At 37.1% G+C, this 26,155-nt stretch overlaps 1 protein-coding gene across 1 annotated transcript in view; it reads left to right on the top strand.

Annotated features, from left to right (window-relative positions):
- KCNH5 (potassium voltage-gated channel subfamily H member 5) overlaps positions 1–26,155 on the top strand; it is a 343,538-nt gene that overhangs the window by 173,096 nt on the left and 144,287 nt on the right. The window contains exon 8 of the mRNA XM_016926190.4: positions 22,082–22,281. Coding sequence (XP_016781679.2) covers positions 22,082–22,281 — 200 coding nt within the window. The remainder of the gene's footprint in view (positions 1–22,081; positions 22,282–26,155) is intronic.

Raw genomic sequence — 26,155 nt, 5'->3', positions numbered from 1 at the left:
GGGAGAAGGGTGAGAGAGATGATAACAGGATTTCTTAGAAAAAGGAATTTAATGGGATCAGAGCATCGGATTCACTGACTTTAGGGATGACACTGAACACAAACAATGACTCAGTCTGAGATTTTCATACAAATTACCTATTCTTCCTGATTCTGATTAGTCTCCTTCTGAGATATGTAGGCAGAGCCACCCTAAACCAATCCTTGCCTACCACACTGCTTGTACAGCCCATCTCTTACACACTGATGCACATGGAAGCATATATGTCCTTCCACATCCTTTGCTTATGTCCTTGTCCCCCTCTTCTCACATATCATAACAAGCTATAATGAACATTTTCTTGCCTAATGCTTAGGGCTTTCTATTCGTTTCAATTCCTCATTCCCTAGAATCAACACAGCTAATGTGTGGTGGTGTCAGAACTAAAGCCTAAATTTCCAACCCAACTCTATTGTTTTAGACATATCTCTAAATGAAACTGTAAATGAGACATTGCCTTGTTTTCCACAAGGAGAGTTTTATTATCTCATATTAATGGAGAAGTAGTTGAACTGTCTTTCAATCGATATAGCTTAATACAAATTTTAGCTGTCATGATGTTGGAGCCACACCAAACAACTTTAGCAAGTACTTGGAAATTGCTCCTCTGGGAAGCTTTTCTTAAACCCCAGGATTGGGTTTGGTGCCCCTCCAGTGAGTTCGTCTTATAGCACCCTATGTAGCATTTGTGACACTGAACAGAAATTGTTTAACTGGCTACTATTAACTACAGTTTCCCTGGGGATAGATGTGATCTTTTATACCATTGTATTTTAGCATCTCACAAAGAGTCTGGTACACAGATGATAATCAATATTGAATAATACCCAATAAGCCAATCAAAAAATCTGAAGACAAGAGCTTAACATGTTTGACTTTTCATTTTCTTCACAAGTGGATGTTCAATTGCAGTGAAAACAGTTTTCACTGATATGTTATATAAACAGAGAGAGCCTATTTTAAGATCTTGTGGCTAATGGGAACAATTTTAAAGTGTTTATTGAGAGGCAGTTTTAGACAATGATTCAAAACACAGGATTTGGGGTCAGAATACCTGTGTTGGAATCTTGACTTCATAACTTACTAGCGGTTTGACCTTGAACAAGCAACCTATCCTCTCCGCCTTTAATTTCATCATCTCTAAAGTAGAAATGATAATAGACCTATGCCAGAGAGTTTTTTAAAGGTTAAGTGAGTTTATAAGAGTTATATATAATAATGACTGTACATGTATTATTATTAAATTGTGAGCATAATAAGAATATTTTCCAAAATACTTGCATTAAAACTATGCCTTATATTTTCCAGTGGTTAAAGGTTTCCATGCATTATCCTATAAAAGATACTCACTTCCTTGCTTTTATTTTACATCTGAAGGCTAGAAAAATAACTAGATTTATAAATAGAATAAAACTTACACTTTTTTAAGTTAAAAAAATTATTACCTATTTTTATGTGTGTGATCTGCCACTACTCAGAGGACTTGACTTTCCTTCTGTGCCATGCCATTAGGACATGACTACTTTGGACACATAAGCTTCTAATCAAATGATTCATTACTACTCACATTTAAATATAAGAACTTGATTCTTCAGATGAAGAAGTCACAACATTTGTATATATAGCAGGTAAAATATCCATTTTTAGGAGAAATTCTTTACATGTGATTGCTCCAAGCAGTCAAAAAAAATTACCATCACTTTATGAAATGCATGAGAATATTTACAGAAGTGTTTCCATGTATGTGTGTCAAATAAACCAATGGAGGCTAATTTGTATGTAACTTGTCCTAAGCAGATGTGACACTGAGTATTTGATTAATTGGCCAAAATGGTAAGCTTGTTGGGAGACTTATAAAGAAAAGAAATTTACTTACATCCTGAATTTCAGCTACAAAAGGTCTCTTTTGCAGTGGCTGTAGCATACACTTGAAGTAGCCATGGACATAGAAACTATAGATGTATTCAGTTGGTGCAAAAGTAATCATGGTTTTGCCATTAAAAGTAATGACATTACATTTAAATCTTTAATCAATCTTGAGTTAATTTTTGTATAAGATGTAAGGAAGGGGTCCAGTTTCAGTTTTCTGCATATGGCTAGCCAGTTTTCCCAACACCATTGATTAAATGGGGAATCCTTTCCCCATTGCTTGTTTTTGTCAGGTTTGTCAAAAATCAGATGGTTGTAGATGTGTGGCATTATTTCTGAGGCCTCTGTTCTGTTCTGCTGGTCTATATATCTGTTTTGGTACCAGTACCATGCTGTTTTAGTTACTGTAGCCTTGTAGTATAGTTTGAAGTCAGGTAGTGTGATGCCTCCAAGACCTAAAACAATAAAAACCCTAGAAGAAAACCTAGGCAATACCATTCAGGACACAGGCATGGATAAAGACTTCATGACTGAAACACCAAAAGCAATGGCAACAAAAGCCAAAATTGACAAATGAGATCTATTTAAAAGAGCTTCTGCACAGCAAAAGAAACTATCATCAGAGTGAACAAGCAACGTACTGAATGGGAGAAAATTTTTGCAATCTATCCATCTGACAAAGAGTTAATATCCAGAATCTACAAAGAACTTAAACAGATTTACAAGAAAAAAAACAACCCCATCAAAAAGTAGGCAAAGGATATGAACAGACACCTCTCAAAAGAAGACATTTATATGGCCAACAAACATGAAAAAAAGCTAATCATCACTGGTCATTAGAGAAATGCAAATCAAAACCACAATGAGATACCATCTCATGCCAGTTAGAATGGCGATCATTAAAAAGTAAGGAAATAACAGATGCTGGAGGGGATGTGGAGAAATAGGAATGCTTTTACACTGTTGGTGGGAGTGTAAATTAGTTCAACCATTGTGGAAGACAGTGTGGTGATTCCTCAAGGATCTGGAACCAGAAATACCATTTGACCAAGCAATCCCATTACTGGGTATATACCAAAACGATTATAAATCATTCTACTATAAAGACACATGCACACGTATGTTTATTGCAGCACTGTTCACAATAACAAAGACTTGGAACCAACCCAAATGCCCATCAGTGATAGACTGGATAAAGAAAATGTGGCACATATACATCATGGAATACTATGCAGCCATAAAAAGGATGAGTTCATGTCCTTTGCAGGGACATGGATGAAGCTGGAAACCATCATTCTCAGCAAAATAACACAGGAACAGAAAACCAAACACTGCATGTTCTTGCTCTTAAGTAGGAGTTGAACAATGAGAACACATGGACACAGGGAGGGGAACATCACATACCAGGGCCTGTCAGCGGGTAGGGGGATAGGGGAGGGATAACATGTAGTTAACAGGTTGATGGGTGCAGCAAATCACTATGGCACGTGTATACCTGTGTAACAAACCTGCACGTTCAGCACATATGTCCCAGAACTTAAAGTATAATAAAAATAAAATAAAATTAAAAAATTTTTAAAGCACAATGTGATAATGGCTCAGAAACAGAATGATCATGAGACCATAAAGAAAATCCAGAAATAGACCAAAGATAAATATGAATTAAATGAAAGTAATGGCAAAAACAGCAATTACTTTTGCACCAACCTAATAGGTTTGCATCTCTTGTTACCTAACTTATTACCTACTTGCCATTTGGCCTATTGCCTTGGAGAATTTATGAATTGAGTAAAATTGTTGAATGTCTGCAGCATGTCAGACACTGTAGTAGAGACCTGAGGGCACAGGAGAGGAATCCCACTGGGACTGGGCAAGTTCCTGGTGGGAAGAATGTGGAAGGCTTGAGTAAATCCTCAGGGAAGCTGCAGGATAGACTAGCTACCACATGACATCAGATAAAGTGCCTTCCAGGCATAGAGGGTCAGGATTTACCCCCTCACTCAATGATTGATTTGTTCATTCTGCCTTGATTGCACCAAGTCCTGGGAATATTATATTCAATTTGACAGAGAACAGCCGGATCTCAAGGAGTTTACATTCTGGAGAGAGCGTCAGGTTATACAGACAACAAGCATATTCACAATCCAATGTCAGGTAGGGGTAAGTGTTGTGAAGAAAAATAAAGCAGGTTATGTGTATGGCATAAGGGGGTTTCTGTTTTAGATGGTGACATTTAGGAGACCTGAATGAAGTTAAGGTGGGAACCATGTAAGCATGTTCTATGTGTCAGGAGCAGAAAATGCATAGTTCCTGCAGCAGGAGGGTGCCAAGTGGGCACAGGAATCCATGGGGCCAGTGCCTGGTGAGGAGGAAGAGAGGGTTAGAGATGAATTTGGAGATGAAGATTGTGCAGCCTTTGGTTTTATTCTACTTGTGATAAGAGCCCCTGGAAACTTTTCAGCAGGTCAGTGACATGATCTGATGTTATTTTAAAGTGATGTACTAGCTGCTGTGTTGAGAATATATTGTAAAGATCAAAATAAAGAACTAGTTAGGAGGCTATTGTAGAGGTATAGGGAAGAGATGGGTTGAGCATCGATGGTAGCTGTGGATGTAGTTAAGAATTGGTCATAATTATGATTTTTTGGAAAAACATTAGCAAATGTTAAAAACTGCATAGTGTATAAGGAGCCAGTGGTTGAATGTTTGTGGAGCTTGAGTTTTGGGGTGTGAAGTATCAGAAGATGAAGGTAGAGATTAAACCTGTGGGTGTTAGGAAGCCGTTGTAGGAGATTCAGAAGGGGAGTGACATGAGCAGATGTGTATTTTAGCCAATCCGCCTGACTGCACTGAACCTTGGTGCGGCAGAAGCTATTTTTACTTATCACGTATCTATGTGCTTCTCTACCTTTTCCAGCCTCCCATGCTGTGGGTTGGGGCCACATGACTGGGCTCTGCCGGTGAGAGGTGGGAGGAAGTGTTCTGTGTGGCCCTCTGATCCTCTCCTCTTTGCTGGTAACCATGGGGAGATGAATAAGTTGCAGGTGGAAGCAAGCTGTATCCCATTTGGGGCATCACTCCTGGGTGAATGGTAGATCCACATTTACCCTATAGAACGATAAGTAAAAGTTGGTTACTGTTAAACTACTGAGTTGCAGGAGGCTTTGTTTCCCTAGGAAACCTTAATATTACTCAGTTCTTACTATCAGGACATGATTGTTTGCAAGAGTATCAGTTAGGAGGCTGTTCCAGTAATTTAGCTGAGAGAGGAGTACCTAGACCAGGGCAGTGGTAATGTGGATGAGGAGAAGTGACCAATTTGTGATCTGTAAATGGAAAGGAATGCCCCTCCCATATTTGTCAGAAGGATTAAATGGGAACTTGAAAGCACCTGTAAAGTGAAAGCTGGGAAACTTAGCTGGCATATTTCTTCTTCTTCATATTGTTAATGACAGCTGTCAGCCTCAGTCATGCAACCTCTTCATGTAAATGTTCAGTTTTAACCTACTGTCAGGTTATGTAGTACCTGACAGGAGCCCTGAAGATCTTTTTCATCACATGCTTATTATAGTTGACATTTCTGCCACAATGATGTGCCCGGTAGAATGAACTTGATATGGCTTTATTCCATACATGTCAAGCCTTGGCAGTAATGATTTATTGAAAAGGTGAACATTTGGTACCAAGTGTTGCTAGAAAAGAATAAAACTTAGTAATGTGGTAGACAGTAAGAGAAGAAATTGAGTAATGTGTCTTACAGTCTTTCATAGGATACAGTGTTTCATGGGGTACACAGTCTTGAAAATTAGAAAGGTGGGGATAATTTAATCAAGTCAAAACTTACACTCTTTGAAACCTATTAAACCAGTGCCATTTTTGTGAACCTTGCAGGTTTTTATTGATTCCATTCATCATAAGCAATTAACTAAGGTTACTTTTCGGCCAGCTTCTAATGAATAGGCTGAAGATAGAAACATTCTGTAGGCACAACACTCAAAGTTTCTCCAAATCCCAGTTCCTAGGAAGTATAATAAGTAGAGTAATATATTCTGCTTCTTAAGTTTCCAGATGATGGAGTTTTCCTGTCTTCATATGTCATCACATGGATTTGTTCTAGTTAGATGACGATGATGATTGTCAAGTATATGATAATCAATTGATGATTGCTCTTTAAAAGATCCAATCTTGTTTTACATAGGATGGAATATTGTCTTTAAAATAAGTCAGTGAAGTACCCCATCATATATAAAATAACTTGCAGTGCTTGCTTACCAACAATTAACTTTACATCAGTTAATCTATTGCTCTAAGCAATGCACAAGGTAGCTCTAGGAAATACACAATTCATCGAAAATATATTTTCTTGTCTTCAATACATTTGCACTTTATGTAGGGCAGTCAAAAGTACACAACTGAAGGGATTTGAAAAAAAGAATTAGAAAGGAACCAGTCGACATGAAGGAAGAGAGTACAGACTGAATATGCAGAGTGCCAAGACAGCGCAGACAGCCCCCAGGCCCTCCAGGTCTGCAAGAATGTAGCTGTGTTAGAGTCCTCTGACTTAAGTTTAGCCACTCTGTCCTGTGATTCTTCCTCATTTCTATTGGTTTACTTATTTCTCTCTTCATCTGCTATACCTGTGCGATTCCAGATTATCTTCATTTCTTTCCTCATGGAGATGGCGACCAATCTGGTAGCTTGTTTACCTGTCTTCAGTCTCTTTCCCACTCCAGTCCAACTTGTCTAAAACTGCAAGAATAAGCTTTTTTTTTTTTTTTTTTAATAGCATTTTACCCTTATTCACCAGACACTGACTTAAGACTCAATTAAAAAAATTCTGCTTTAAGACCCACGGAACACAGTGGCAGGGAATACAGAGAGTCTGTGTCTAAACCCAACAAGCCTTGTAAAGAAAACATCAAGCCCTGCCAACTCACGTAGACTGTCCTTCACCTTGCTCTCTGTCACTACCTAGGTTATTTTTTTGGTGAAATTGAAGTTGGGCCTTACCACCTAGCACTCCTACTCTTGCTTTTCTTGTAGGTAGGCATGGCCTTTCATGGCTAGTTCCATCTCGTTTTCAGTCTGTGACAGTGGTTGGTGTAGTAAACACCTGTTTTTAGATTTGCTAAAATAGGCTCCTCTGTTGCTGCCTGTATTAGCCTCCTGGGATTGTGGCAACAGCCTCTCATGTGCCCCAATGCCAGGACCTGCTCCTTCCTGCCTACTGCAGGGATTGTAAAACAGTTTTCCATGGTGATCTGCAAAATATTCATAGATTTTTAATGAATAAAAAAGGTTCTAAAAACAAACAAGCATGAAAAATGGTGTCTTACTGCAAAGCCTCTCAGAGCTTTTGATATGCTAATATGCATTGTGACATGCTAATGTGAATTGGGACTCTCCAAGAGGAAGAATTAATATGCAACATTAATGAAACTTATTTGATCCAGAAACTACTTTTTTAGATAAACATCTGTTACCATCACAGAGAATTACAGTGTTCCAAGAGAGTACAATTTGCAAATTTTGGACTGCTCCATCAAATAAAATTCCTTCCACCTTGACCAACTCATCTTTTCTTCTTTGGGCATACTTGGTTCAGCTCAGTCATATAATTTGCAAAATTCACTATCCATTTTAAAGCCTCAGGTCAGCTTAGTCTGTGTACAGTCCCAGCAAGAAAAGAAAACAGTGGTTTCAGGTTCTAGAGCTGTGTTTTTATACTTTATGTTCATTCAGATGAATGTGAAAACCAATTTGGAGAAGAGTGATATTCTCCAAATTGGAAATTGACCTAATTGCTCTTTACAGAGAATTATAGTTTCTACTTTTCTGAAAAATATAAGTACCTATTCTTTATCTAAAAATTATTTAGGATTATTGTAAAATAATCGATTAATAAAGAAAAGTCTTTACACTTTTTAAAAAATTTGCTTCTTTAAAGCAAAAGAACCCCACAAATCCTATTGCTCAAAAGTAACAACGTTAACATTTTGTAAGCATCCCCTTAGTCATGTTTCTAGGAATTTTGCGTCTTGGTCATGTACAGATGGTATTATAACAGAGAATAGAAGTAAGGAGAACAATTAGGAAAGCATTATGGTAACCTATGGAATGATAAGACCATACTTTGGGATGTAAATAGAAAGGAGGCCATGAGTATAAGAGGTAATTGTATACTCAAGAGGTGCCCATAAATCATTCACCCTCACATTCAGATACATATAAAAAAGTATACATACAAATTAAGTAAATTTTTAGACAAAAATATGCCATTAATCTTTTCAGATCTGTGCCTAGAGATCCCCATCATTACCTTAATGGCTGCCTGGTTTACAACTGTATTAAGGTGCCAATGTTTGCGTCACCTAATCTTCATTTTGAAACATTTTACTGTTTTTCTTATATAGCATATAAAATTTCAGTGAATATTTTCATATATTATTTTTATAATACCATAGTATAGTCTCTAAGAAATGAAATAATTGCACTAAATGGTAAACCCATTTGAACTTTTAATCTATACTTGGTAGAGGCATCTCTTCTTGATTAATTTCTGAGGAAGTCTTTATATACTATGGCTTATAATATATTTTTCATAAACTGCCAGGTTTCAACAATTGATGTTCCCAGGTTTTAATATTCTTGGAAGATATTAGGAGATAATTTTCACCTTGTGATTAGCCATAGCCTTGTGATTTCATCCCTCTTAATGGTTTGTTTTTTGTCTTCCATCTCTTCAGACTGGCATGTCAGAGTACTTTAAAAGTATTCTCAGTCATATTTAAACTGGGATGGTGGTTCTTGTGCACTTGCTGTTTACTTTGCTACACAAGGAGAATATTTAAGTTTAATTCCATTTGTATCTTTAATGTAAATATAGCATAGTTATGTGTCCAGAACTATGCTGTCAATTATAGAGAGATGTAAGGACCTCATTAGATTTATAGAAGATATGTCAACACACGTTAAAGACTATAAAGCAAGATGAATGATTAATTTTAAACAGTGGTATGTTGCTAGGTTCTGTAGAAGAATAGAAAGAAAAATTTCTTGACCTGGGATAACCAGAAGAGGTTTCATGAAGAAAATAATAGGCCCTGAAGAGTGTCTGGGACTTAGGAAGGATGGAGCAAAACGGAGGGCTTTCATGGGAGAAAGATGCATCGGTTGTTTATTGCTGTCTAAGAAATGCCTCCAAAGTGACCTAAATCCACACGCATTCATCATTTCTCATGATCCTCTGGGTTGACTGAGCAATTGGTTCTTCTGCTCATGGCTTGGGTTTCCTCAGGCAGCTACATTTAGCTGATGCATTAGTTGGGAGCTAGGTTCAGTGGGGACTACAAGAATAACTAGACTTCGCTATTCTTGCTCTCTTGTTGTCCCTCAGTACAACCCAGACTTCTTCAGGGTGATGATTTCAAGGCAGCATCCTAAGAGAGTAAAGGCAAAAACTTCAAGTCTTCTGAAGGTCTAGCTCTGGAAGTTGCATAATCTCATCTCTGCCACATCCTATTGGTCAAAGGAATTTACAAATCTAGGGAAGACTCAAGGAAATAGATTCCATCTTTTAGTGGGAGAAGCAGTAAAGTCTTACCACGAAGGGATTTGCATACCGAGAGAGGAAAAATTTGTGGTAATGTTTTTAAATCCACCACAAGGGAACTGTATGAACAAAGATTTAGAAGCAAAAATGAATTTTTTTGAGAATCAGCCAGAAGACATATTATGACATGATTTCTCAGAAGTTATGAGAAGCTCCTGGCTATTCCATAGGGATCATTCTCAGGACCCCAAACTATTTAGGTTATTGGCAGTGCCGGCCACTTCAGTCTTTGGATCTCGGATCAATCTTACTGGTATTTTAATAAAATTTCAGTATTATTTTAAGTATTATCCTAATGCTTCCATATTTAAGTAAGCATAATAGTAACACTAACTTTATAGATAAATAGAAAAAGTGATATAAGTTATATTCTGTATTTGTTGCTTCTTTTACATGCTGGTGCTTATGATTGGAGAAACGTCTTACAGGTATCACCACGGAAAAGCAAAGATTCCTGGGTCATTCAAATGTGTTTCTAGTACAAAATAAACAGAGAAGAGCCATAAACAAAAGAAATTCAGTTTTTCATCATAGTAAGAGAGGACTTGTTGTATTTTGTTATTCCTTTTTTTTTCTTCTGTAGCTGATAAAGCTAGACTTATAAATAGGTAAGGTAATCTTTGCATTTTATAAATTCAAAGTCATAGGAAAATCTCTGTATCGAAATAATGGATTGCTACATAGCTGAACTCTTATCATTGTAGTTTTCTTATTTTGTGTTTTAAAGTTGTTTTTTAAAGATGCAATCAAAGAATTTACAAATATCCTGAAAGATACATCTCATGCTATTATCAATCATCAGATCAGATCATAATTATACCGCGCACGTGTGTGTGTGTGTGTGTGTGTGTGTGTGTGTGTAAATGGAGATGGTGGGGGGAAATGTGCCTTTTCCTAACTTAAGATAGGAAAAAAATAGAAACAAAATAGAAGCGACAAAGACATGTGTCATCAGCTACATAATTTGTGAAATATGTTATACTTTCAGTTGTTCCTTGAATCTATAAAAATAGCAGTTTTCCAGCCTGGGAACCATAGCAAGACCCTGTCTGCACAAAAAAATGAGCCAGGTGTGTTGGCACATATCTGTGATCCCAGCTACTCTGGAAGCTAAGGTGGAGGATTGCTTGAGCCTGAGAGGTCAAGGCTGCAGTGAGCTGTGATTACGTCATTGCACTCCAGCCTGGGTGACAGAGTGAGAGACTCTGTCTCAAAAAAAAAAAAAAAAAAAATCAATTTTTAGAGATAGAAAATAAAAGCAAACCAAAATTTCAGCGGCAAAATAAGTCAGTCCTACTATCTTTTCCAAGTTGGTGTTCTGCTCCTTGAGAACATAAAGTTGTGTGTTGGTGTTGACCCTTGTCCAGCTTTGCATCTTTTAACACAGACCTATCTGATTTCTCCTTAGTCGTTTGTATTCAGCTGAAGTTTTAGTCTTTGTAACTATAGATTTTGAAAAATCATGTCACAGAAAAGACTTCATTTTCCTTCTGGGAACCTCTGAGTGACTGTGCATCATCAGCAGTCTCTGGCTGTGTTTCTTGTAAAACCTCCCTCACTTTCTTTCTTCCTCTGCTTCTTTCCAAGCTGGGTTTAAAATTTCTGAGAAACATGGAGAAGTGATGAGTGTTCCAAGGTTGGCATTGCACTCACTTGAGACCGTGGCTCAGTGCCTAAGACAGCTCCCCTCCAGAGAATCTTTTAGTGACTAAGTTAGCCTTTGTATTCGATGGGCAACTGCACCAACTAGGAGGGTGTGATGCCTTAAGCAAGGGGGTAGGTCCTGTGAGAAGGGGGCTTAGAGTGATGGTAGCAAGTAAGAAGTTGGGAAAAGATGGGCACTAAGAGGTAGCTGGGGGCTTCTAAAGATAGCATAGAGTTTTACTCTCTGGTTGTCTATGGTGGCCTGACAGTTGATACATTTAGGAACTATTGTTTGATCCATAATAAATGAGTCTGAAGTGCTGAGTTCAGTATTCCCTGAACATATACTATTATTCCTATTTCAGAGGGATTTTTCTATATTGCCTAGATAGTTTTTAATCAAAGTTACAAAAAAATCTGTAGCTGTGTAAGCAAGGCAAGTGTACTAATTTTATTAGAAGCTAAGTGAGTTTTGCTGGATTAGAGAGAATAAAGAAAATGAATTTACTTAGTGACTGAGCAGATCCAATGGTGCTTGAGGTGTCAGTGGTAGATAGGGATGCTGTTTGGAGCCTTTGGCAGGCCCCCATAGATGAATCACAGTGGAGGCCTCTAGGATTTTGGAGCAAGGCCCTGCTGTCTTCTGCAGATAACTACTCTCCTTTTGAGAGACAGCTCTTAGCCTGTTACTGGGCTTTGGTGGAAACTGAAGATTTGACTATGGGTAATCAAGTCACTATGGAACCTAAACTGTCTATCATTAACTGAGTGCTTTCTGACCTATCTAGTCATAAAGTGGGTCATGCACAGCAGCATTCTATCATCAAATGGAAGTGATATATATGTGATCTGACTCAAGCAAGTCTTGAAGGCATAAGTAAGTTACATGAAGAAGTGTCTCAAATGCCCATGGTCTCCATTCCTGCCACCCTGCCTTCTCTCCCCCAGCCTGCACCAGTGGCCTCATGGGGAGTTCTCTATGATCAGTTTACAGAGGAAGAGAAGACTAGGGCCTGATTCACAGATGGTTCTTCATGATATGCAGGTATCACCCGAAAGTGGACAGCTGCAGCACTACAGCCCCTTTCTAGGACCTCCCTGAAGGACAGCAGTGAAGGGAAATCTTCCCAGTGGGCAGAACTTCAAGCAGGCCACCTGGTTATGCACTTTGCATGGAAGGAGAAATGGCCAGATGTGCGATTATGTACTGATTCATGGGCTGTAGCCAGTGGTTTGGCTGGATGGTCAGGGACTTGAAAGAAGCATGTTTGGAAAATTGGTGACAAAGAAATTTGGGGAAGAGGTATGTGGATGGACTTCTTTGAGTGGTCAAAAACTGAAGATATTTGTATCTCATGTGAGTGCTTACCAACAGGTGACCTCAGCAGGAGAAGACTTTAATAATCAAGTGGATAGGATGACTTGTTGTGTGGACACCCCTTGGCCTCTTTCCCCAGCCACCCCTGTCATCGCCCATGAACAAAGTGGCCATGGTGGCAGGGATGGAGGTTATGCATGGGCTCAGCAACATGGACTTCCACTCACCAAGGCTGATCTGGCTATGGCCACTGCTGAGTGTCCAATTTGCCAGCGACAGAGACCAACACCGAGCCCTCGATATGGCACCATTACTCTGGGTGATCAGACCGCTACCTGGTGGCAGGTTGATTATATTGGACCTCTTCCATCATGGAAGGGGCAGAGGTTTGTCCTCACTGGAATAGACACTTACTCCGGGTATAGGTTTGCCTATCCTGCATGCAATGCTTCTGCCAAAACTACCATCCGTGGACTCATGGAATGCCTTATCCTCCATCATGGTATTCCATACAGCATTGCCTCTGACCAAGGCACTCACTTTACAGCTAAAGAAGTGTGGCAGTGGGCTCATGTTCATGGAATTCACTGGTCTTACCATGTTCCCCATCATCCTGAAGCAGCTGGATGAATAGAATGGTGGAATGGTCTTTTGAAGTCAGAATTACAATGCCAATTAGGTGATAATACTTTGCAGGTCTTGGCCAGAGTTCTCCAGAAGGCCATGTATGCTCTGAATCAGCATCCAATATATGGTATTGTTTCTCCCATAGCCAAGATTCATGGGTCTAGTAATTAAGGGGTGGAAGTGGAAGTGGCACCATTCACCATCACCCCTAGGGATCCACTAGCAAAATTTTCACTTCCTGTTCCTGCGATATTATATTCTGCTGACCTAGAGGTCTTGGTTCCAGAGTGAGGAACCAGGAGACACAACAAAGATTCCATTAAACTGGAAGTTAAGATTGCCACCTGGACACTTTGGGCTCTTCCTACCTTTAAGTCAACAGGCTAAGAAGGGAGATACAGTGTTGGCTTGGGTGATTGTCCCACACTTTCAAGATGAAATTAGTTTACTACTCCCCAGTGGAGGTAAGGAAGAGTATGCATGGAATACAGGAGATCCATTAGGGCATCTCTTAGTATTACCATGCCCTGTGATTAAGGTCAATGGGAAACTACAACAACCCAATCCAGCCAGGACTACAAATGACTCAGACTCTTCAGGAATGAAGGTTTGGGTCACTCCACCAGGAAAAAATCACGACCTGCTGAAGTGCTTGCTGAAGGCAAAAGGAATACAGAATGGGTAGTAGAAGGTAGTCATCAATACCAGCTACTACCATCTGACCAGCTGCAGAAATGAGGGTTGTAATTGTCATCAGTATTTCCTCCTTTTGTGAAAAATGTGTTTGTGCACGTATATACTTGTACTAAGAAAATATCTTCATTTTATTTCCTTTTTTTTTTCTTTATCATGTTGACTTCATATCAGCATTTAAGTATTGTTAACTTTAATAGTATTTGGGTTGGGGATTGGTGTGTTTCTGGTTGTACAAAGGATAGTTGTATTATGTTAGGTGTAATTATGACTTTATTATTGTCTTTATTTGAAGATTATGATCTCAGGAGATGTATATGGGTTCAAGTTGACAAGGGATGGCCTTGTGATGGGTAATAATGAGTGTCACCTTGATTAGATTGAAGGATGCAAAGTATTGATCCTGGGTATGTCTGTGAGGGTGTTGCCAAAGGAGTTTAACATTTGAGTCAGTGGACTGGAAAGGGTAGACCCACCCTTAATCTGGGTGGGCACCATCTAATCAGCTGCCAGTGCAGCTAGAATATAAAACAGGCAGAAAAACATAAAAAGATTAGACTGGCCTAGCCTCCCAGCCTGCATCTTTCTCCCATGATGGATGCTTCCTGCCACTGAACATCAGACTCCAAGTTCTTCGGTTTTGGGACTCGGGTTGGCTCTTCTTGCTCCTCAGTTTGCAGATGGCCTATTGTGGGACCTTATGATCATGTGAGTTAACACTTAATAAACTCCCCTTTATATATTAAGATTAATATTAAGTGAGGATATATCCTATTAGTTCTGTCCCTCTAGAGAACCCTGACTAATACACTTAGCTTAAAAGAGAATAACTATCATAGAAGGATAAAGTGGAGATCAAGCCATCTGAATACTTTGATTCTTTGTTTTTACTGTTATGTTAATTTCTTATAATTTTTTCAAGTAAACAGTCTTCCCACATCTTTCCCTTCATTCCTCTCCCTCTCTCCATTTCTTCCATCTTTGTTACATTAGTAATTGATTAATGCAGGTTTGTGATTAACTTTCTAAAGTTAAGTGATTCTTTAGGGCATATAGGAAATAATATCAATAGTCATTGCCATATAATTATTGGGGCTATTTTGACAAAGTCAGTTATGGTAATCACAGGATCAGCTCTAAGATAGGCGACATCTATCCAATATTATACTAAAATTTGGTAAGTTCCAAAGGTGATCCTGCTGTGTCCTAACTAATTTTACTAGTTGACAGTTCATTCAAATAGTGATTCAGTCAACTCACTGTATCACTTGGAATTTCCCTTTCCAAATTCCAACATCTCTTAGAGGGAAAATGCGTCAAATAGTTTTCAGTATTTAACACTTAAAGTTATTGATGAGACCAGTTTCTAACAAAACAGTTGGCACAGCCCAGATACTAGATGGAATGGGGTGTAGATTAAGTGAAGATTGGAAAATAGAAATTGCCTGGCTCGTAGCAGATGCATAGAGGGTGCCTACATATATGGGTCACTGCAAAAGAGCATCCAGCGAAGCCAGGAGCCATTATGAAAGAGATGGAAGGAGAGCAACTTGGAAACTGGAGGTTTCTGAAGATCAGCTTCTCCACTTTGTGCTAAGGCCAACCGGAGCCATTTCAAATGTTTTAACAAGCTGCGTGCTACACAGATGATCACAGATTGCTGGAACATTTTCCTTCCACATCATGAATGTCATTATTAAAGGTGAACTTTAGTGAATAGAAATAAAAGTAGAAAATGATGGTTGGATCACCTGTGAGGCCTTAAGCGTTACTGCCAATGCATTATCATGTCAATAGTTTAAACTGCTTAGTCTAAGGCCAATATCACTTGGCAAGATTTATAAAAGGAAGATAATTAGGAAAAGTTAGTATTGGTTATCATTATGGAGGGGCACAAAATATAATATCTAAGAAGGAAAAATTACTAATAAGGAGATGGAGAGATGCAGCTTGACCTAATGAGCAAATGAAATAACTGGACCACATTTTTTTAGAGACCTGAATATCACTATTTGATCTCTTATCGTGAGAAATTCATAAGAGTGAAGGCCAGGTTACAGTTAATTAGCTTAACATGATTTTTCTTTGACTCTACAAATTGTTTAACCCTGAGAAATAAACTATATTGTTTATATGCTTAGATTTGCTATATGAATTTTTATAAACTATAAAAAGAGAAAGATTCATCTTCTTTCAAAGAATATAATTTGGGAGAATTAAGGATGAATAGTTTTCTATAGGGAGGAGTGGATACTACTGGAGGGTGGGGATTATGTCTGTCTTTTTTATCATTGTGTTCCCAGAGGTTGGTATAGTGGCTGGCATATAATAGGTGTCAAATAAATATCTACTAAACTCAACAATGCTTGAATGAATAGTGATGTCTGTGATAAGTTATAACGTTGTTCAGTCTTTTGACCTGTCTCTTTTTGATAACATTGTGTATTCTTTCATGTCTTTAATGTTCATATTATAAAAATAAAAGGCATTTTTCCATTTTAAAATATAAAACTATATTACATATTAAAAATTGTTTTTCAGAATATTCTCTTGGGCTGTGATGTGTGTCATAAAGGACTCAGTACCCTCCTCCTCCAGGACCCCTGCCCAATTGAGAACCACTCTGTGTTATTAACGTTAAATTGATGATAGTTACATAACTAATCACATTTAGTGGCTTAAGAAAAGAATAATTATTTATTTTATTCATGAATCTACAATTTGCACAGGGCTGTGAGGGTATGACTTATTTCAAGTTCATGTAGTATCAGCTAGGATGGCTTCAATGGTCCTGAAAACTACTTAGTTGACTCAGCCACATGGCTGGTAGGCTGATGTTCTCAAGCTGTATCCTGCACATACAATCACAGACTGAGGGAACATTTTGTTTTATTTCTTAAGTATCATTATTAAATATCATGAATATGAAAAGAAAAAAAGGAATGGTCGAACCACCTACATAGTCATAAGTGTTAACCAGAAATGTATACTCACATCAATATTGTAAATTGCTCAGCTATGGCCAGTGCTTAGCTGGGAGTTCAGCCAAAGCTATTGGCCAGGGGCCTTTATTCCTCTCTATGTGGGCCTCTCCAGAAAAATGCTCGGGCTTCCTCACAGCATGAAAACTAGATTCCAAGAGCAGGTGTTTCAATAGTGAGGAATTAGAAGTTTCTAGTTTTGTAAGGCCTCTGGGCCTAGACATTGGCACAAAATCATGGTCAAAATATTCTAGTGGTCAAAGAGTCATAGGGTATGCCTACATTCAAGGGATCAGAATATAGACCTTGCCTTTCAATGGAAGAGTTCTCAAAGAATTTGTGACCCCTTCCATTGAGAGGCAAGGTCTATATTCCATCTTTTGTGTGTCATAATTATCTTCAAAATAATCCTTTTGTGGTGAATAAGAAAAATATAAGACTTTCTATGTAAGGCATTTGCTGGTATGTATGCCAGATTTACTAAGACCTTAAGTATGATTAGCTTGCACAATTAGCAGTTATCTGAAGTCTGTAAGTCTGCAGGAGAGCATATAAAAAGACCCTTATGAAATTGTCACAAATTAACCTAATTATTACTATTAACAGTAAAGTACATGGATTGACTATATGATATCTTCATTCAAAAGGTAAAATAATGTAAGGGGTCTCTACAAAACTGACAAAACTGGCCAGACCATGGGAATTCATGTTCAATGAATGACAATGGAACTTCCAATTTATTTTTACCTTAATATGGTTAGGACATGAATAACCTTAGCCTTTAAATGTTTCACTCCCCTACCTGCCTTAACAGTGTATATTCCTTCTATATATTTGTAACACTGGTAGTGAGATTTTGATGTGAAAATAAAATGTTTCTGAAAAACTGTTTTTTAGTTTTTGGTGTGTGAATTTACAGGAAAAAAATATTTGAACACTTGCCATGTTCTAGGAACTGGTCTATATTGGGAAAATACAGCAGTGAGCCAAAAGGACCAGGCCCACACCTGCCCTCTTGGAATTTGCATTCCTAGGGGAAAAGATGGATAATAAATGAATAAATAAATAAATAAGTAATATAAGTTAAAGTAGTGATAAATAAAATAAAGAATGATAAAGCATAGTAAGGAGGTGGGTAGTGATAGTGAGGGAAGAGGATGTTTAGACAGCATGGTCAGGGAAGGCCTCAGTGATGAATGAGGGTTTTTTTTTTTTTGACAGAGTCTCGCTCTGTCGCCCAGGCTGGAGTGCAGTGGTGCTATCTCGGCTCACTGCAACCTCCGCCTCCCGGGTTCAAGCGATTCTCCTGCCTCAGCCTCCTAAGTAGCTGGGATATCAGGTGTGCACCACCATGCCCAGCTAATTTTTGTATTTTTAGTAGAGATGAGGTTTCACCATGTTGGTGAGGCTGGTATTGAACTCCTGACCTTGTGATCGCCTGTCTTGGCCTCCCAAAATGCTGAGATTACAGGCATGAGCCACTGCACCCAGCCGATGAGTCAGGTTTTGAGCAGAGACCTGAATGAGGAGCGGAAACAGACCAAGCGAGGATCATGCAGAAGAGTGTTCAAGGAACAGCTAGTAAAGGGGCCCTGAAGAATGAGTTAGTTGAGGTTGTTTGATCAGCAACAAGAAGATGTATACTGAAGCAGAGGGAATGAAGAGAAGACTGATAGGAGTGATGGCCAGTGGAAGAGGCAGTGCTATGATTATATGTGGCCAAGATCATATATATATATATGATTATTCTTTTTGTTTGGGAAATGATTTTGTGGTGATGATGATGCATAGCATTTCTGGATACCTAGTCGCTACTAGACTCTTTTTTTATACTGTTTTATATGCGTTATCTCATTTAGCGCGCCCTTTTGTGAAGATTCCAGTGTAATTTTAAAGTTCTAAGTGAGGACATAGAGGCCAACGGAGGTTTAGTAATTGGTCCAAAGACACGCACTCTTAAGAGACTGCAAGGATGCTGGTAGAGGTAGTGAGAAGTGATTGAACTGAAGCTATACGTTGAAGGTAAAGCCAACAGGAATTGTTGATGGATCAGATATAGGAGATGAATCAAAGAATGGATTGAAGAATAACTTTGAGGTTTTTGATCTGAGCAACTAGGTATGGCTTTGCTGTTTGCAGAGGTGAAAAGTACATTTGGCTGTTGGAGAGAGGGTGCTGTAGACTGAGTTCCTTCTCGGATGTGTTAGATCCAAATAATGATTAGACATCCAAGAAGTTAGGTGTGTCTGTAATATGGGAGGGAGGTATTATTTTGAGAGTTAGCAGTTTAGAGGGAGCTTCTACTGAGATCAGTTTCCCTCATTATTGTGTGTCATGCTCCAAGGCCTCTCTCATTAAAGATGTGCCCATTTGTTTGGGCAGTGCTGTTGTTGCTTGCTGGAGTATCATACATGCTGTCACATTATCTCTTTTGAAATGTATTCCAGGCTCAAGATTGAAGATATTCATAAGGAAGAAGTGATTTCTCTTTTTAAAAATATATGTAAATGACATGAATCTATATATGTGATAAAATTTTATAAAACTATACACCGAAGAAACAAGTGCATATGAAAAAAAGAAAAACGGGCCAAAAAAAAAAAGTTCTCTAGTTTGGTTAATTGTACTGTGCCATTGTCAGTTTCCTGGTTTTGATATATTACTATAATTGTGTAGGATGTCATCCTTGTGAGAAGCTGCATGTGGGCAATGCAAGCTTTCTGCACTATTTCTGCGACTTCTTTTGAGTCTAAAATTATTTCAAAATAAAATTACAAAAATGTAAACATACAATTGAATCTCCAACTTTAAATTATTATCTTGTTTAGTCTTATCTGATGTAGGGACCCTACATTCTCATGAAAATGAGAAGCAGTGAGGGATAAAGAGCAGTTGGTTAATGGGTACAAAAATACAAGTAAGATCCAGGTTCAGTAGCACAATCGGGCAAATATGGGTAATAATAATTGATTGTAAATTGCATAAGAACTGGAAGAGTGGAATTGGAATGTTCCTAACACAAAGAAATGATAACCAATTACCCTGATTTGATCATTATACATTATATGCTTATATCAAGATATCATTGTACCTCATAAATATGTATAAGTATTATGTGTTCATAAAATAATGAAAATGAAAAATGAACAAAATGGATATTTTTATAATATGCCAAACTTAATGGGATGTTGATAATTCTTCACTTATTAGTGCTGCAAACTTTTAATACATTAGCAGGTTCTTCATATTTTATGTTAAACTTTTATATGAGCAGAATATATTTTGTGTATACATTTAATGTACCCTAAAAGATGAAATGTGTCATAATTTGTTAAACTAGAAGGCAGTAATAAGACATTTGGCAAATGTAGCGTGTCGCAAGCATCTTAGAGAGCCAAACAAGTTAAACATGTCAAAATAATAGGTAGTTCTGTGACATTTATTGACAATTTATGATAGCTGAGCACTACTAAAAATCATAATTGCAGCATTATTTCATTAACCCCTAAATACTCATTATTTTAAAAATGTAAATTTTTCTTATTTCTCTTTTCTGAAAATGTAAAATTCCATATTTGTTAGATGATTCTGCTATCATTAATTTGTTAACCTTATTTCTGTTTGTTTTTCTTAATAGCAACAATGGTGGAATAGAGATGTTAAGTCTGTGATTACCTTTAGTTTTTTTTTTTTTTAGGAAAGAACTCTATATCTTTTAATAAACTTAATAATTCTTTATAGAATCAAGATCTCAGGATACTATAACCAGAATCCTAGTAACCTCTTCATTTCAACATGGAAAACTGATACATTAAAGATAAACACATTTATTTTGAACTATTAAAATAAATATATGCACACAGGACGTTGAAAGATGGACAAAATGATAATTTTTTTGTTTTTAAATATGAATATTGAAAGGTATAAAGACTCACTTGGGAAATGTCAACACTGTATTCCTCCTACACAGGTCTAACAAAATATCATCTGTCTTAAAAAATTGTCCTGCACTGGCATCAAATAATAGCAGAAAAACTGACTACATTTTTATAAAATAATAGCTTTCTGTTGTGAAATTGTAATTTGTTATACTCAGAGGAGAACAGCTCTTCTTGAAGAAAACAAATAATTTTCTAAAAGCAGTATATTAAAGATCTTAAGTTGCTTCACTAGCTTGATTTTATACCACTTCCATCAAATGGGATTTGGCTGATGAAACTGCAAAGTGAAACAGCCTATATTTTGTTTAGAGTCATTTTTCAAATGCTTGGAGGATGTAGGATGGAAATTATCGTTGCCTGTGAGTCTACTTACTTGTGAAATGCTTATGAAATGCCTGTGTACTGAACATTAAGGTGAATAAAGTACTGCCCCCTTTTCAAAAAAGCTTCCAGTTAACAAGAGAGTGAAACCAGAGGGGCAGGGAAGTTGCGGGTAGTGTGCTATTGAAGATTGGAAGTTTGTTCAGTTTAGGCTGAACTGTACCCTAAATAAGCTTTTGTAGGATCCTGTCAGCATTAATAGCCTGACTAGGTCTGGAGAAAGAAGAGTTGGTGAATTATGGATTGAGGAGGAGGGAACAGTTGGGGCTTTGAAATACCCTATACCACCTGTAGTCCCCTGTAGATGAATGACAATTGTCAGTGGGCTAACTTTACATTTAATTAAAATGATGGAATAAAAAAAATCACTGGAATAATTACATGAATTTAATAACTGGAATTTCTCGGCATTGCCAAAGTTTTATTTTGGCTAAAAACTCCAAACCTCTTTATCTTCAGAACCTTCTAAACATGAAGCACATTAATTTGTCTCCACTCCCTAAATTTCTGATGTTCTGTCAAAAATATTTATAACCAGGGAGGTATTCCAAAAACTGGAAGGAGCAGGCAGTGAGAAAGAGCATATGTTTCTAAACTGGATCATCAATCCCTGAAGAATTTAAATTGATTAGGCTTCATTCAGGGGGACAAAGTGGAGGAGAACTTTAATCTACTAACAAATAGAATTTCTTAGGCTAAATTATAACTTTGGATCATCTGATTCTTCAGAAAAGATGACTCATGTTTTGTCATATTGACTAGAGCTGTGCATGCTCATAAAGTCATGTTTCTCCTACTGCAGGTAACGTTTTCTGAGTGAATACCAGGTGTCAGGCAGTCTTCTCAGAGTTCAACATGTATTTACCCCTGCAAGTTTATAAGGATGTCTCTGTCAAATTATTCATTGATTTAGCAAATATTTGTATTTTTTTCACATGAGATATTTGTTTTATTTTTATCATTTCTTCTCTTTCAGCTCTTCTTTATGCAACTATTTTTGGAAATGTTACAACAATTTTCCAGCAAATGTATGCCAACACCAACCGATACCATGAGATGCTGAATAATGTACGGGACTTCCTAAAACTCTATCAGGTCCCAAAAGGCCTTAGTGAGCGAGTCATGGATTATATTGTCTCAACATGGTCCATGTCAAAAGGCATTGATACAGAAAAGGTATGGGTTATTATTGTTATTATTTAGTTTCTATTTTAGTAGGATCTTCAGATGCATTAAGCTTTTCCAGTCACGTATTGCTTGTATAATTGCTTCGTAACTGTTATTCTGTATTTGTAAGTGACATATCAGTCAATCAGTCATATTTATTAAGTGCTTAGAAGGTGCAAAGCACTGAACCATTAATCATCAATTATTACCAGTCATCACATTCAATTTAGAAAATTCAGTTCGTGAAAATAACTCATTATTCTATTTCCCCAAAACAGTCTTATTACCTCTCACAGTAATTTGTTGCTTTCCTCTAAAACTCAGAGTGCTGCCATTTTTCCTGCTAGAATTTATTCTTGATTTTCCCTTCGCCTTTTTTGCTCATTTAAAAATTAGAAAGAGACTTCCTGGCTATAAATTTAAAATGTATGTGTCTTCTATGCCGTCCTCCACTTAAATTTCTCCCGTCTCATATGTTTTATAGAGAACTTATAATTCTTTATTTTCCACTTTACCTTACACACATCTATAAAATAGATATCTCCCTCTCCAATCATCTGGTATCTCTAATCTCTTCCTTGCCTTTTCATGGAGCTGATTTTAATTTTTCTCATGTATCTCATATTTGGGGCAAAGAAGAACTCAAGATCCTCCTTAAAATAAATAAAACCAAATTTTAAAAAATCCTCACTTCCTACACCCAGCTGATTCACATCAAATACAGAAGATGAAAAATAAAGCTTGTACACAGAGTTTTAGAGGAAACCAGTCTTGAGCTATTTTACTTTATAAACATCATTGGAGACTATTCTTTTTAGGTACTGATTTTTGACACGTGATAATTAGATGGCATAATACTTTCCTGGCCATTTCCCACAATTTTTTTTTTTTTGTTGTTATTTTAACCTTGTGAGGTTGACTTACGGTTTTTCTTTAAGACCTGCTCAAAAAGCGTCTTTCAATGTCAAAGGGAAAAAGCAAATGAGCAAAGTAGATGTTTAGTTAGGAGAATTTCATGAAGCAACATGTAAGTAAGTTGTTTTAAGCCAGGGCAGGTGTTGTTAGGAATAGGTTGAGTGGAGGCATAGGGAATGGACGAGGAACGTAGGAGTTGAGGGAGAGAAGCCTTCAGAGGGAGTGCAGGTGAGATACTTGGGGGCAGCTATGTGGAGGAATTGTGAAAGGGGGTGAGAATTACTCCTTTTTCAATATTTAACAAGATACAGTATAAATTTTCCAGTTAAATGGCCCCTTGAAGTAGTACGCATGAAAACAGAAGGGAGAAAGCAAACTACATTTCTATGGAATTTCATTAATGTATATCTGAGCCAATATATGGTTAGTAGAGAGAGTATCCAAAGAAGAAACAGAATCTTCCTTGGAGTGAAGGTGAGAGTAACAGAATTTAAGTCATCAAAAGCAGGGTGTCTGTTGAAGTCCACATTAAATGAAACAGATCAAGAGGCAACCACCGGCCTCGTCAATCACTATCTCAGCAAGAAGCTTTCCTTTCCAGAAAATGCAATAGAGCCACATGGTAACTAATAAAAATCAGTAAATGATGGAATAATGGCCTTTTACGTATTTGAAAAGAGTCTGAGCCAGGGCCTCTGGCACAAATCTAGTACATGGCAGAGTTTTGAGTCCTTGCTCTCTATATTCTTGAATACTGAGTTATTCATGAATGGAGCCGAGTAGATTGTCTTCAAGCCTCCCCTTGAGGACATGCTTAACTGTCTGATTCAAGATGGAGTTAGGGTCTGATGCACTGGCATGCAGTGTGTCTCAAAGTGCACATGCCATGTGGCAGGGAAAAATTTCTGGGTACCTACCATGGACTGCCTTAAATAATATTTTGTTTCCTTGTTCATTTGCAGTTAAAGAAAGGTACTTCTGATTAGCAAAGTAGCCAAGGAAAATGGAGTAATAGAACAAATATGGGGAGACTAATATTAAAAGTGAAATAAAAATTTAATTTCAATGAAAAGATTTTTTAAGGGGATATTTTAAGATATCAAAATTGATTAGCATTTGGATAAGAAAAAACCATGGATGTGGCTTTTAATTGAGTGAGGAATCCTTAAAGTTGTTTTTGACTAATAGGAGAAGCATATTTAAATAACTGTGACAAATATAAAAGTTTCCTTGTTCATATATGAAACATACTCTATGCCTGTATTGATTTATCCCAGTCTATTAAGAAAATCCCTACCCAGATGCATAAGTTCTAGGTTAACAGCACTGAAGGAAAGAGAAGGAAGGAAAGACATCTGCCAAATTCTGGGCTTAGAAAGGGGGTGTAGGGATTTCTAGTATTGCATCATCAAAGAGACTGAATTTAAAAATGATTCTTAGATTACACACCATATGCTATACTAAACAAGAGGAAAACAAAAACTGTCATTCAGCTCTCTGGTTTTGTAAAGAACCTGACAACTAGAGCAGAAGACTCCTATGCCTGTTAGGCATTCAGCTATTTAACAAATAAATTATATATAATATATATATATATAATATATAAAAATATTTAATTTTAAAATACAATAACAAAGATACAATACAGGGCCGGGCGCGGTGGCTCACGCCTGTAATCCCAGCACTTTGGGAGGCCGAGGTGGGTGGATCATGAGGTCAGGAGATGGAGACCATCCTGGCTAACACTGTGAAACACTGCACTCCAGCCTGGGCGACAGAGCCAGACTCTGTCTCCAAAAAAAAAAAAAAAGATACAATACAATAATACAATACAATAATAAATAAAGACTTGAAGCATAGACAAAAGAATTAGTAATTAAAGAAAAGAGAGGGAATAGATATCTCAGAACTAGATTCCACTATAAATAAGGACTGAATATAAGTTAAAGAATGAATTGTAAAGATGGAATTGACATACTACTTAATATCATTATAAAATGAACTAAAAATCTAAGAAAATATGTATAAGGATCTTCACTCATGACCTAACATAAATATCAGAAGAACTGAGAATTAAATGCAAAAAAACAAGAAACTGTAAACTATTAGAAGAAAATATGTGAATATATTTAATTTATCTTTGTACATATTAAAGTAATGGAATATATAACAAGGTAACTGACAGATTTTGCTAAAAAGTGTAAAATCTTTCACACTAGAAAACTATGAAAATGAAAATGACATAAAGCATTTGCAACAAATTTTGCAAGTGAAAGGTTAATTACCTTAATATGTAAAGTGATTTATTAATTAATAAGAAGAATTAGAATACTTGGGGAGAAAAACGATCTGAGGACATAAGTAATTTATGGAAGACAGAATGCAAATTACTAATAAGCATAAAAAAGGCTTATTTTCCCTTGGAACAAAGAGTTAAAACTTAAAAAAACAAACAAACAAAAAGACATAGAAACATTTTTAATATGGCAAATGGTCAAAGATGATGCCCAGTCTTAGCAAAGGTTGGTGACTGGCATTATTGTATAATTCTGGGAGGTGTGTAAATTGGTAGCACATTTCTTGAAAGCAATTTGAATAAGATAATATTTTAAATTTGGTGGTATTTTAGAGTTCAGTCCTTGTGCCTCGTCCCTTTTCTGTCTGTATTCCATTCTTTCATGATATCCTGCAGTCTCATTACTTTAAACCAACACCACCCAATGTTCATACTTCTCTTAACTTGATTCCCTGAACTATAGACTCTCCCCTCCAACTGCCTACTCATGTCCAGTGAAGTTGTCCAAAACCAAACTTCCAATCATCTCCTAAAAACCTGTTTTACAGACATTTTTTTCCCAATGAAATTAATGGATGAAATTGGAAACCATCATTCTCAGTAAACTATCGCAAGAACAAAAAACCAAACACCGCATATTCTCACTCATAGGTGGGAATTGAACAATGAGAT

Source organism: Pan troglodytes, chromosome 15, assembly GCF_028858775.2.
Source record: "Pan troglodytes isolate AG18354 chromosome 15, NHGRI_mPanTro3-v2.0_pri, whole genome shotgun sequence".
In the NCBI taxonomy this organism is placed as follows: domain Eukaryota; kingdom Metazoa; phylum Chordata; class Mammalia; order Primates; family Hominidae; genus Pan; species Pan troglodytes.
This window is presented reverse-complemented; position numbering and strand designations above follow the sequence as displayed.